General features: G+C 43.3%; 1 protein-coding gene across 1 annotated transcript; it reads left to right on the top strand.

The window, feature by feature from the left end:
- The first annotated feature begins 2402 nt into the window (after window positions 1-2402).
- On the top strand, window positions 2403-10859 carry LOC136958803 (HERV-H LTR-associating protein 1). Its single transcript, XM_067252902.1, has 17 exons — window positions 2403-2433; window positions 2686-2766; window positions 2997-3080; window positions 3510-3593; window positions 3714-3797; window positions 3962-4018; window positions 4294-4374; window positions 4737-4769; window positions 4866-4955; window positions 5233-5321; window positions 5474-5816; window positions 5887-5954; window positions 6044-6185; window positions 6931-6981; window positions 9071-9248; window positions 9361-9443; window positions 10816-10859. The coding sequence occupies exons 1-17, from the start codon at window positions 2403-2405 to the stop codon at window positions 10857-10859; spliced, it is 1623 nt and encodes a 540-aa protein (XP_067109003.1).
- The last annotated feature ends 3861 nt before the right edge of the window (window positions 10860-14720 follow it).

The raw sequence follows: 14720 nt of genomic DNA, 5'->3' as shown, positions 1-14720 counted from the left end.
TGCCTTGCCCTTTTAAAGTATAATTTACAGATCACTTGTTTTTGTTGCTTTGTTTCAAGTAGCTGTTGAAAGTTTTTTTTTTTTTTTTACTGTCATACTCATGCAAAACGTTTCGCTTAGTGGCACATGATTAGGATGATTGACACAGACAAAGAATAGCAGAATATACACAACATTTTTAACCTGTTCAAAGGTATCATTTACATTTAGTCATTTAGCAGATGCTCTTATCCAGAGCGACTTACAGTAAGTACAGGGACATTCCCCCGAGGCAAGTAGGGTGAAGTGCCTTGACCAAGGACACAACGTCAGTTGGCATGACCGGGAATCGAACTGGCAACCTTCGGATTACTAGCCCGATTCCCTAACCGCTCAGCCACCTGACTCCCCAGTATCAGTGTGGAGAAGTTTTTTTTCTGACAGTCATTAATTACTATGACAGTTTTATGTAGCCAATTAGCAGAAACTTTATTGAGATTAAAACCTTTTCTTGTTTAACCGTTTTCCCATTCTCCTACTTTAAATAGTATTATGATAATACAACTGGTAACACATTACTTTGAGTTTATCTGACTGAATATGTAACAACAGAGTAGTCTCAAAGTAGTTTTGTTTAATATCAACTTAAGGTAAAGTGTTACCAAACAACTGTACACTAGTGGCCTTCAGAGCTGTATAACATTGCTTTCCTCATTCTAGTTTTCAAAAACGTACTTGCTATTTATATTCTGAACTACACCACTTTTAACATTTTGATTCGATGATATAATATGCAAATCGATGTTCTTACTTGATTTTTCTTATGTTGTTGTCTTTTCAATTGCACCTGTTAATAATAAAGACACATAAAAAATACGAAAGAGTGGAGTTTCTGTGTAGCTGCCAGTATAATTATATCAATCAGTCAAGCTGCATAACCTTCTCATCCTTGTCTTAACTTTGTTAACTAAAGTTTCTGTACTCCAATATAACAGAAACAGAGTTGAAATTAACACATTGAACCAATAGACCCCCAAAAACTAGTGCTGAACTGTACAGAAAAGACTTGACAGGTTTTTAAATTCACAGTTGGGTTTGTCCCAGGAGAAGTTTTTCCCAGGCCCTTGCCAGTGTCTCGGAGCCCCCAAGGCTTATTTCTCCTTGCCAATTACGGCTGTGTGCCCGTGAATATGAGTGCCCGTGCAACCGGAGTGCCCACCATTCCCCCATCCTTAAAGCCTCCCTTTCACTCCTCTTCCCCTTCACTGCCGTCGGGTCTCAAATGACACGCCAGCAGCTTATTACAGCTATTTACACAGCCACCAGCCGAGGCCAATAGGACCAGGCCCAGTCGTCTCACTATGCCTACCTGCTGGACTCCCAGACTGCCGTGCCCAGCCTCCGTGCCTGACGCACAGCCTCGCTGAGCTGCCAGTCTGATATCGGGCTTCACCGTTCAGTGGATGGGAAAAAAGGCTTTCCCTGCGCCACGGCTACCTGTGTGACGCGGTGGAGTTTGATGTCGCTGGGGAAACTGTTTGGTTGATTTCAGGCAAGGGATTAACAGAGGTAAGCTGTCTCGCTTTTTAAACTAGCTTTAAGGGTGGAAATGAGGGGGGAAATAAGATGGATAGACAAGTTGGCAAACGATATACATAGATTATTTTTTCCTTGTGTCTGTGTTAATTGCATTTTGTGAGAAAACTGTTTGAAATCAGTGTGTGTGATTATGATGTTCCCTGATTGTGAGTTTAACATGGTTTTATATTTATGTCAGTATTGCACATAATACAAACTACGTATCTATATGGCTTTGGAATATTTATTTATTTTCATTTGAGGGGCCTGATTGGAGAAGTTACAACTTCAAACTTTAAGGTTGCAGAGAGGAGTTGTGCCTCACTAACATCACCTCAGAAGTTGAGGACATCCATTGGTGACATCATTGTATGCAGGACTCTTACCCCCAATTGAAGCGAACCAATTAAGTGTTGCCAGTTTGGTGTCCAACAGCTTCCTAACAGTGCTGTGTTGTTGTGGTAGGGTTCTCACATGCAATGGAAAGCTTCTGGAAGTCAAGATATCGCTCAAGTCTGGGTCTCAGAATATGTGTGTCTGTGGTTTTGCTTCTAGTCCTCTTCAACATAGGTAGGACATGTACTTCACTTCATTCCTCAACTGCCTTTTCCTGTGCATCTTTATTTATGTTTCAAGAGTAAATGTATGCATGAAACATTGACGATGCATCATACTGTTTTGCAAAACGTGCTGTAAATCATTATTTTATTATGAATTTCAGACGATATCCTACTTGTCTTTGAGAACCCACATCTTCAATCTTGTTATTATTAATATTTCTGATTGTTTATATCTGTTTTACCTCCTGCTATGATATAGTTATAAGACATAAAGCCAAAGAAGTAATGTCCAAGAGAGATGTTCTAGCATCAACAGGTACAAAGTCTTTAGTTTTTATCTTGTTATAAAACAACTATCTATAACTAACTGCTGTCCATATCCTCTGTAACCATAGGATGTTAAACAATATATGTGATTTTCTTTCATTCTTCATTACATGCAATTGTTCATGAAGATTACTTTTCACATTTGTTTTAACTGTTTTTCTGATACCCTTCGTTTTCTGCAATATTCATAATGGCCATTTGTCCATGTTCATGAACTATGCTGCGTATACTTTCTTCCCAGAAATCCCAGCGCAATATATTGATCCAGCAGCAATAGATCTTACCCCATTGGTCAATACATTAATTAATTCAACACAATCAGGTAAATTGGTAAAAGAATGTCGATAACAGTATCATTATGATTGTGGGAAAAGGTGTTGTAGCCTACTAAGTTCTTAGTCCAAATAATTTTGCAGAAATGTTTGATAAAGGAGGGCTTTGATTCTAGTGCAGTTTTAACTATACAGATTCTAGAATATATGACTTGAATCATATTTGAGGTATCGGTTTAGTACTTTGGTGTCACAAACCGTCTCTTTTCTGCACCCGCAGGATCACATCAGCTATTTTCCCTGCTTAGTGTGACCTCACACAGTTCCTTGGCCCTTCATAAGCTCACTCTGCTGGTCTACAACAGTAAATAACATCTCTCTGATCATGTAGCTTTATTACAGTGGGTGTCATACGGTATATGCATTATCTGGGATTAATTTACGGCCACATTTGCTCTGATTATTATACCTCTGGCCATGTCCTCTTGTATGGTACCACTACGCCCTCTTGTGGTGGATGAGGGTAAGGAACACTCATGAACAGTGGCCAGGTATAAGGGGAAAATGAAGTCATGTACCAGATTAATATTGTTTCCAGGCTAGCTAACTGCGGCAATTGCAGAGGAAAACTTGACATTTTGGGAAATCAAACTATTAATTGCAAGGGATGGACTACAAAATTAGATTAGCTAGAGACGCTGCAGTTTTCAGCATTTTAGCTATAGCTAATATTAACATAGGCTTACTTAATTCCAACTTGTGCTACTTAACTACAATTTTTTCTGTTATGTAGTTTCAAGTTTCCGAAGTTTCGAGAACAATATGTTTCCGAAGAGATACTGTTATTGTGTAACAAACGAAACGAATGATTTAACAGGTAAGACAGTGTTAAAACTCTATGTCTGCCTCTTGTTCATTGTCTGGGTGAGGCGATCTAAAATGACAATTTCCTGACTGTGTTTAGAGAATATCGTTTTTGTCTCTATTTTTCCAACAGATTTTACAGCAATATTATTGGATGTGATGGGAAATTCCACAAGCTATCTACATGAGCTGTTCAAATCCAGCTCTATACTATCAGGTATAGTGGAAGATAAACTGGTTGGTTGTTTATATATTTTTTAAGCCTGGTTGTCTACTTTGAGTTTAAGACTTTAATTGCTTTATGTGCACTTTATTCATTCATAATTAAATTGAAAAATATTCTTAATTATAAATTGCACACAATGTATTTGTTTATTTCAGTGAGTCAGAAAAATCATTCTGACTGCACATATATCTGTGTAATGGCTGGAAAAACAGGTTAGTCATAATTGTCTGAATCAGGTAAATTTGCCTGTTTATCAGGCAGCTTCTAATTAATCAAAGCTTTGTGATTGTACATGACACACCTTAGAATTAGAACACTGCATCTCATTAACACATTCAAAGATATAGGCTACTGTTTGAAATTGGATGTTGCCCTTGGGTAATCGTGTCTGCTTTCCAATAACCTTTATCTACACTTCATTATACTGATGAGGAGGAAGCTGAGGTTGGAGTTTGTGTGCCACTGCTGAATGAAAGTGTTTCCTCAGATAAAGAACTGTCTAAACTGTGGGAGGTGGACTCCATCAAGCCACTGTTCAACCAGACCATCACAGAGGACAGCCACAGAGGTTAGTTTTGCAGGCAGGCAGACAGATTGACAGACAGACAGGCAGACAGGTACAAACACAGACAGACAGATACAAACACACAGGCAGACAGACAGAAAGGCTGGCACACAGACTAGACTTAAATAGTGGCAGGGTTTTTCCTTTGGCAGGGAGCACAAGGTAAGCTACACTGATATCAGAACCAGCGGCAGCCATTTTCAGAGAAAAGACCAGTTAAACGGCTCTGTAGTGCAAATCTGTCTTTGAGGTGTGGCTTCAAAACAGCTACCACTACAGTAGCTTGACAAGCTATGTTTATGTTCAAAGTAACAGGTCCTTTGAGATACACACACACTCTCTGCCTCCCTCTCTCTTCATTTCAGTAGGTAACATCTCGGCTCACAAGATACCTATTGGTGAGTACAGAAGGTCAGCTGATTCAATTTCTCAAAAGCAAATTTAAACATTTAAAAAAATCAATATATAAAACTATGACTCCCTTGCCACATTAGGTTGGCACCAACTGCCAACGAATGCAAGCCATATTTCCTCACCTGGGATAAGTGCTGTACTAACCAGTAGAGTCCATGCCACTGCACGAGGTGAGCTTTGTTTATAAACTTCTGAATTTAATATTAATTTAACAGATTTAGTAACAATTATTTTGATATATTCAAGACGATTAAGGTTACTAAACAATTTAGGAATTACTTGGTAAACCCCAGACAATCAGTAGTGCTGGAAGACTCCAGATAAATATTCAACTTAAAGTAATAAAATCATGTTTTTCATTGTCTACAGTTACATCCATTATTCAAGACCGGACAACAACAGAAGCACCGACTACAAGTACATCTCATATGACTACTTTTCTCCCAGCCACTATCAAAGATTTACCAACTGCAGCTCTGGAGACTACAGAATCAAAACCACCCACTACAACCGCAGCCAGACCAACATCCACACCAGTCAGACAAACTTCAGCACCAGTTAGGCCAACATCAACACCAATCAGACGAACTTCAGCACCAGTCAGACCAACATCAACACCAGCCAGACCAACATCAACACCAGCCAGACCAACATCAACACCAGCCAGACCAACATCAACACCAGCCAGACCAACATCAACACCAGCCAGACCAATATCAACATCAACACCAGCCAGACCAACATCAACACCAGCCAGACCAATATCAACATCAACACCAGCCAGATCAACATCAACACCAGCCAGACCAACATCAATACCAATCAGACGAACTTCAGCACCAGCCAGACCAACATCAACACCAGCCAGACCAACATCAACACCAGTCAGACCAACATCAACACCAGTCAGACCAACATCAACACCAGTCAGACCAACATCCACACCAGTCAGACCGACATCAACACCAGTCAGACCAACATCAACACCAGCCAGACCAACATCAACACCAGCCAGACCAACATCAACACCAGTCAGACCAACATCAACACCAGCCAGACCAACATCAACATCAACACCAGTCAGACCGACATTAACACCAGTCAGACCAATATCAACATCAACACCAGTCAGACCGACATCAACACCAGTCAGACCAACATCAACACCAGTCAGTCCAACATCAACACCAGTCAGACCAACATCAACACCAGCCAGACCAACATCAACACCAGCCAGACCAACATCAACACCAGCCAGACCAACATCAACACCAGCCAGACCAACATCAACACCAGCCAGACCAACATCAACACCAGTCAGACCAAAATCAACACCAGCCAGACCAACATCAACACCAGCCAGACCAACATCCACACCAGCCAGACCAACATCAACACCAGTCAGACCAACATCAACACCAGCCAGACCAACATCAACACCAGCCAGGCCAACATCAACACCAGTCAGACCAACATCAACACCAGTCAGACCAACATCAACACCAACCAGACCAACATCAACACCAGCCAGACCAACATCAACTCCAGCCAGACCAACATCAACACCAGTCCAACCAGTTGCCTCAACCACGATCACAACGATCACACCAACCACGGCCACAGACTCACCTACCACGTTCCCACCAACTACAGTCACTCTGCTGACCACTGCATCAGCTAGAACAACCACAATGACTCAACCCAGAACAACCCAAATCATCTCAACCACAGACTTACTCACCACTAACCTGGCAACCACAGACTTACTCACCACTAACCTGGCAACCACAGCACCTGATCACTCAGCAACCATCACACTCGCCCAACCTGCCATGACAACCGTCCAACCCGTCATGACAACATTAAAACCTGCCGTAACAACAGCCCAACCTGCCATGACAACACCCCCACCTGCTGTGACAACAGCCCAACTCTCCATGACAACACACAAACTTGCCATGACAACAGCCCCACCTGCCGTGACAACAGCCCAACTCTCCATGACAACAGCTCAACCATCCTCCAAGACTATTACAATAACGATACCACTTACAGCCACGATCCCACCGCCAAGAACAACTCAAGCGATCACAAACACAGAGTCAATATTTGCAACAACAGCTCCATCGACCTCTAGCGCTCCAGCCACAACTAGAACCAGGGTGATCACCAGAGCACCTGTCACTGAGAAACCAGGTAAGATTCAGATTCACTTTTCTAATTCAAGACGGGTAAACTAAATCTTTTGACAACAAGAGGGAAGAGTAATTAAAATACTGATGGAAGCAACAAGATATGAATGAAAACTGAACTGTGCTGCATGTAAGTGACAGGTGGGGAGTGGGAGTCCACCCTGTTCATCACCACATGCCCTGCTGTGCCTGTTGTACTGTATGAGCAGGGACTCCCTTCTCCTGACCCTGCCAGAGAGTTGAATACTACTGTAATTCCATCAGATCAAGTTCAATGTTATTTCTGGATGGACCACAGGCATTGACTCTGAGTCTGGGGGAAGGTGTGTGTGTGTGTGTGTGTATATGCAGCCGAGTGTGGAGAGATAGTAGCCATGGAAACGCAGACATTGCCGCTTCTCAAGAGACTGCCTTTGTGGTCTTGGGCAGTAAAGGTTAAAAGCGAATTAAGGCCATACATTCTGTATTTATCAGTTCTCTATGAGATTACTGCAGCGTTGTGACGGCTACAGGGAAGGTCACCCAGGTTTGTTTTCCAGCAGACATAGAGGTGGATCTCCATGGGTACAAGGCTAAGGAGATGCTGGGTTCAGCTACAGTGTAATACTGCAGTAATGGCTTCTACAAAGAGGAGAGCGAGTTATAAAATCACAAAAGCAGAATTTAACATGACTCATGAGTGGCATTGGTGAGCTTAACTTTACTATCCAGTAATGGCCTTTATACAGGAAGTATCAATTTGAGGTAGATAATTAGAAGTGCTCCCCATAACAATATATAAACATACTAAGTGATCTTCTAAGCTTACAGTGTAGGATCTAATATATCATAACAGTATTTTGTGTGTGCACCCGACCGTATAAATACATAATGACGATAGTCTCACTTCTGATGTCCAACAAAGTAGATTGAGAGGACTGCCTTTTCCCCTCAACCTCCAAGTTCGGATACAAAACTCTGACTGCTCTATAAAGCTAAAAGTCGCATCATCAGGTAGAAGTCCATTATGTTCTTCACAGAAGCTGTCTACCACACCCTTATCTAAGGTGTAGAGAAAGAAGGAGCCACTAGGTGGCGATATCTTTACACACAGAAAATAAAACACTTGTATCAAGGGATATAGTACTGCCAATGGCAAATGAAAAAAGATGTGGTCTTGTACATAATGTGCCAAAATAAGACATAGGAATGTACTAAATAGTAGATTTATAATATTAGTTTCTGGTTTTGTTCCCATCAATTCATGCCTGTGCATATCTATTTTCTCCTAATTGGACAATAATTCCTGTTTAATGCTCTATATATCAGTTATCATTTTAAGTAGAGTGACATACAAGAGCCCTTCTCACTGCTAATTGTGTGTTTCTCGCTTAGCGCATTGACTCCATTCTTGCTGTACAGTTTAAAAGGAAGTAAAAGCTCTGCTCTTGTAACTCCTTTTGTGAGAGGAAGTTGCTGTATATTTATATGGTAATCGAGTGTCCGTGCACCTGCTATGTAATGATTGTAATCAGGCAGGGTCCGCTGTGCGGCAATGCAGGAGGGGGGGGGGGGGGGGTGCAGGATGGCGGCTGAGGTGAGAGTAGAGAAGATTCCTATTGGGTGAGCATCACAACGGATCAGAGAGTACCCACGGCACAGAGAGCGAGGGTTAGCAGGTGGGGTTGAGCTCCGATGGAAAATAGCTGGGAAATGTGGATGGGACGAAAGGGAATTTGTTTGAAGATTAGTTGAACTCATCTATATTCTGTGTGAAATAAATGTTTTTTTCTTTCTGATGGAAGCCTGAATTTACCTTTTGATATGTGACTGAAGAAAGGTTTTGCAAGGCTAAGCGGTTTCTCATTCAAAAGTGTGTGTCTCTCATAACAGAAATTGTAGCCTTGAGGATGAGGCCAATAAAATCTTTTTATGAAACAAACCTAGGTAACAGTGCTGGGCTGAAGTTAACATTGTCCTGTGTACCACACTGTGGTATTTAAGCACAACATACCATGTCACTATGATACATGCGTGGAGATAGATGTTTAACATATACGTCTGGGAAAATGTTGTTACCATAAAAGAAGAAGGGTTGACCTTCCCCCTGACAGGTTGCCCGTGGAGACGACCCGCGTTGCACCACTCGGGGGAGTGGACGGACGATGACCTCACCAGCGCGACCCCAACGACCACCGTCAGCGCCCACAAGCTGCAGCCCTGCGTTCTGGAGCTCTGCAAGTTCTTCTCCCAGTGTCTCTGCCGCTCCTACGGATCCAAGACGAGGATGAGGTCAGGGGATATCGAGATAGCGAGGACATTCTGTCCCACGGTACATGGCTCTGATCAGGGGCCTGGTTTTCTTTTGTGATTTTAACCCTGATTTCTACGTTTTGTCTCACAGATATTGTGCCGACAGTCATCTGTGGTACGAGAAACACACGTTTGAGGTGTGCAGGCGGGTCAGAAGAGTTTCCTTCTCTAAAAGTAAGCGGTGATCTGAGGTCAGTTGTCAGGTAGAGCTGGTAGAGGAGAATTCCCTGATCTGCTCATCCAGTGAGAAGTCGAAGCTATGTCATATATCAAGGAGTTGTCGATTGTTCATGCTTGATGGTACTTGAGTGCCCTGATTCCGTAATAGTATCACGTACCCACAAGAACCAAGTCAGTCAAGTCAGTTGACAAATCAACTTCAGAAGTAACGGAGAACAAACGTTCACACCAAAGAAACGGGATATTTAATGAGAAGAAGGGGCCACATTTGGTAGATAACATTTTTCTCTCTCGAATGTGACGTTCGGCTTGGCTGCGATCGGAGGCGGCTGAAGTGAACCTCACAGCTTTAAACGGTCTTGCACGAAAACCAGACACAATTAACAGCAGATCACAGAACTTGAATCTCTCCCCCTCCCCTGTCTCTCTCTCCCCCTCTCTCTCTCCCCCCCCCTCTCTCTCCACCCTCTCTCTCTCCCCCTCCCCTGTCTCTCTCTCTCTCCCCCTCCCCTGTCTCTGTCTCTCTCTCTCTCCCCCCCTCTCTCCCCCCTCTCTCTCTCCCCCTCCCCTGTCTCTCTCTCTCTCCCACTCCCCTGTCTCTCTCTCCCCCCTCTCTCTCTCCCCCTCCCCTGTGTCTCTCTCCCCCCTCTCTCTTTCCCCCTCCCCTGTCTCTCTCTCCCCCCTCTCTCTCTCCCCCCTCTCTCTTTCCCCCCTCTCTCTTCACAACGCTTCTATTCATCAGGTCAAAATGGGGGCCTCATTAAAACCACCGGCCCTCCAAAACACACTGAGCTTCCCCATTGAAAGGCGGCACTAATAGGCACGCAGGTCAGCTCAGTTCAGCCTCTCTGAGAGTTTGACAACCAATGCACGTCAGACCACCCAGGCCAGGTTCAGACTCCACAAGGACAGATACGGCCGTGTGTCCTTCACCACTGCCCTCCGTCGTTAGCCCTTTCGGCGAGCGCTCTGTGGAGAGGGAACGTCGGCCATTTTGTGCCGTGACAAAGTAGGATGGCTATCGGTTGACTGAGTGCTCCCCCACAGACACCCCCCCCCCGCCAACAAAAAAGCATTCATTAATTTATTAATAGTTGAGGACACCTACAGTAATACTCACTTACCATTAACTTACAATTGTAGTACTCCTTTTACCTTTTTGAGTGAAATATAAATAAATCATTAGTCTTATGTGCCCATAAGGAAGCGTTAAGGCGTACTATGTTCCACAGGCTCCAATACATTCTTTGCACAAACGTTAAACAACTAAATGTGTCAACAAATGTTCTAAAACTGACAAGGTAAGCTGAACGTCTTTGAAAATGGCTCTTATACCTGTTTTTCTCCCCGACCGCCTCCCCGTCAGATTTGAAACAGAGGTGCCTTGCGAGAATGTGCAACAAACTGTGACCAGGATGTCAGGAGAAAGAGAGATGAAGAGCGTAGCCAGACACAAAGAGAAGGAGGGGAAGGAAACCCTCAAAGCGCCTCTCTCTCACGGAGAGGTAATCCATGAGATCAACACTTCCGCCATCTACGCATTCTAATTGAACCTTCTCTCAACATTGTATTCTGAATTCCAATAAACATTTTGTTTGATTGTCAGACACCTGTGGGAACTACTCTGTGTAGTGTGGATTTCTTTCACTTTAAATCTGTCGATGAGCTTTTTCCAAACAATAAAGTCATGCAGATGGCGTATCCGTCTTCCTGGATACACCTTTTACTGTTCTGAATGTCACAGTATGCAGCTTTAAGGATCCTCTTCAGGGAAGATATCCGATACGAGAGAGTACTTCTCTAAATGAGAAACAGGGCATTTGTGGAATAGATCGACAATGGGCTACGATAGATCTTGACCTATGTTCAAAGAGAATTCAGTTCGACTCCAAACGATCTCCTAGTATGTCGTGTTTCAGTGACCCGAGGGTGTCTATCAGCATTGCTTTGTAGTTTGTTATCAGGAAACATAAGCAGGAGGGTATCCACTAACAGCTTTCGGGGGAAATGTTTATCAGTGATCAGTCACGGTGTGTTTCCGTTCAGCTGCACTGTAAGAGAGGATAGTGGGATTGCTTTTGGATCAAGATAATGGAAGAGATTACTGCGACCACAATGTCACATAATTTGTATTTTCTTAAATAAGCCTGCACTGGCTCAGGCCCCATCTTAAGTACTGTTCATCTTGAAAAGTAACCTTTTCTAATGGCCGTGTTGTGACAGAAGATCTTTAATTTAAAGTGTATTTCCACATTATATCAGCAATCCTTTAAAGGTCCAGCCAGTAACGTACTTCAGATCTATTAATTCTGTCTGAATCATTTGCCTTGGCCAGATAGAAAAAAACTTGAGTAAGTAAATATATTTCTCTATGGGGATCTTTTTAAACTCTTTATGAAATGAGCTGTTTGACAAAATGCATTCTTCACATACTTCCAGCAACGCCTCTGCATCTCCAACCTTCTCTCTCAAGTGGGTTGTGTTGAACACCTGGTTTAGATACTAGCTCTTTGTTTGTTTTACATCCTCAGAACCACACACAGACAGTGTCCCATTGACTCTCCACTGTCTCAGAAGCCCATTAATATGAGGGGGAGGGGTACAGGTGGAGATAACACCAGGTCAACCTTAAGGTCAGACCTGCATCTCCGGGGGAACAGAAATGTGTCTGTAGGGCCCTTGTCTGGCTTTCCCTCCCCACCCGGCAGTTCTGAGGTGACCCAAGTGAAGACAGACCCGGACAGGAAGTAGGCTCTGATGCTCTCTTGTTCAGCCGATACCTGATATTCCTTCACTTAAGGACTCTAGACAGCCCCAAATGTCGGCCCCTGGACATAGGAGCTTGTGTGGCCATGATAGAACAAAACAGAGGTAAAATGATTCTAGTTATCTATTAAGTCTTTGTGCACGGTGACTATGGTCCATAGGAGGTCACATGGACTACGAGGCCTGTTCTCAATGACAGCCCTGGTTGATCAGGCACATTTGAGTGGACAGCACTACAATATGGACTTTGGCAACAGTAGATTTAAGGTAAGACTTACTTTGGGACTAGTTGTGACGTTTACTGTTTTGTAATGGTGTTTACCTGTTCTGCAATGATACCATAGCATATTGGAGTCGCCAAAATATAAAAGTGAGGGCCAGTTCAAGATGAAAACTCTTGACAATACATCATATTGTAACTTATGCTTTTAGGGGAAGAAAAAAAGCTGAGCAAGGGGACATTTCAAGTGCTGCTTTTATGTGACCTCTTTTTATCTCAACAACCAGAGCCAGACCTGTTTTTGTACACGGACACAAAGATGCAGCAACTTCAGAGCGGATTGACACCATACAATTTGAAGAGTGCACTCACTCCTCGCAACAGCCTAAAAATACGCTTCTTTTCGCACTGAGCTGTTTTGAAAGAAAGCTTCAGCGACATGGCCGACATTAACAACGTGGCGCCGGAGATGGAAGCGATTTGGCTCATATCAAAGGCACTGATCTCCCACTCAGCGCTGTAGCTTCGAAAATCGTCTTTTTTCTTTCCAGGGGCATGAATAACGTTAGTGACGCTTTCAATCTGCTGCCTGGTGCCAAGCCTAGTTGAGCGACTGGTGGGAAGATCTGTTTGAAGTTGTTAAAAAGATACAAAGGCAGAGAGAAGGTTGCCGACCTGATTTAAAAGCTCTCTAATCAGCACCTAATGAGGGAGTTCAATATTAAAAGTGAAGAGAAAATAACCTTTGAACGGTTTGTTATTTAAGGAAAGAATAGTAGTCCTGATTCATTGAATTCCTTTTGAAAATGTCCACTTAATTGTATGCTTTGAGGAGTGAAGGGTGTTTCCAAGGTTGCATCCTTCAATGGATTTCTGTGGCTGAAAGTTTCTTCTGATTTCTGTGTTAAATGTGTACTATAAACACTATCGTGTTTTCTTCAATCATTCTAGGTAAAAATCATGTTTCTAACATGGATTATGTTATCTTCGCTTCCAACCAGTGAGTTTCCTATTGATTTACAGACACAATTTAGTTGAGTGGATTGTTAAACATACACAAATTGATTTCTATCTCGCAGTAATTTGCATAATAATAGGACCCTAACAGAACCTCAGTCTACTATAAGCCAGTCACATGTCTATCCTTTTGTGTGCAGCCATGTCTGGAAACTCCATATTTTGCCCAGCCAACAGCGAACTCAACACAGACGACCTGCTCATAGGTAAGGCCAACATGTGAAAAACATGTCCTTTTAGATGAGTAGCAAATTCCTATGATCTAACCTGGCAACAGTAGTGAACAGGGCAGGAATACATTCGTACAGTGTAAATCCACTATAGATTTTACCACCATGACAGCTGCTGTAGCGAAGATGTTTACATTTACATTTAGTCATTTAGCAGACTCTCTTATCCAGAGCGACTTACAGTAAGTACAGGGACATTCTCCCCGAGGCAACTAGGGTGAAGTGCCTTGCCCAAGGACACAACGTCATTTTGCACGGCCGGGAACCTGGCAACCTTCAGATTACTAGCCCGATTCCCTAACCGCTCAGCCACCTGACTCCTGACAGTGCACATAGACTTGGGTGACTCCTGCTCCACATGACTTGACCTGGCAGAGTTGTCAACTTCCGAAAGCCAAATTATTTACTGACCCGAGGAAGTGACGATGGAGACTTAACTGACTTTGACTGGGCGGGTTGACATTTGGGGGTTGAACAGTCCACAGCCCTGTTGTTTTGATACCAGAGGTAACCCTGGCTGGGGGAAGGTAGGCTCCCACAGAGAGCTGTGAACTTAATCATTTTCCGCTCCACACGCTTCACTCTCACACTGAGACGACAGACCAGGGCCTGGCCTATCTAAGATTAAATCTCTTTACCCACCACCTGCTACAAACCAAATTGATTTGCCAGAAGGGGATAAAAAAAAAGGAATCCCCCATTAAATTCTTCCTCCTATGTCTACAGTGTGTTTCTGGGGAGTTCTCCCAGTTTGACTCTTTCCTTTTACACGTACAGTTCATCTCTCTCTATCTCTCTCTTTATCTCTTCCTGTCTATCTCTCTCAAAAGATTGTCTTGGGATGCGCTTCACATGGCTTCATGCGGTGTTTGATAATTTCCCTGGGCTCCTGAGGTTTACTCTGAAACTCAGGTGCTCCGCCCGTCTGTGCCCGCGCCACATGGAGGATTACGGCTGCTCCTGCAGGCACCTGGCAGTGGGAGACCCAGTAGACGCCATGGATGGGTAGCAAAGAACACACATACCAGTACACTGCCC

This window comes from Osmerus mordax, chromosome 16, assembly GCF_038355195.1.
Source record: "Osmerus mordax isolate fOsmMor3 chromosome 16, fOsmMor3.pri, whole genome shotgun sequence".
Taxonomy (NCBI): domain Eukaryota; kingdom Metazoa; phylum Chordata; class Actinopteri; order Osmeriformes; family Osmeridae; genus Osmerus; species Osmerus mordax.
The sequence above is the reverse complement of the archived record's forward strand: the minus strand, read 5'-3'. Positions and strand labels throughout refer to the sequence as shown.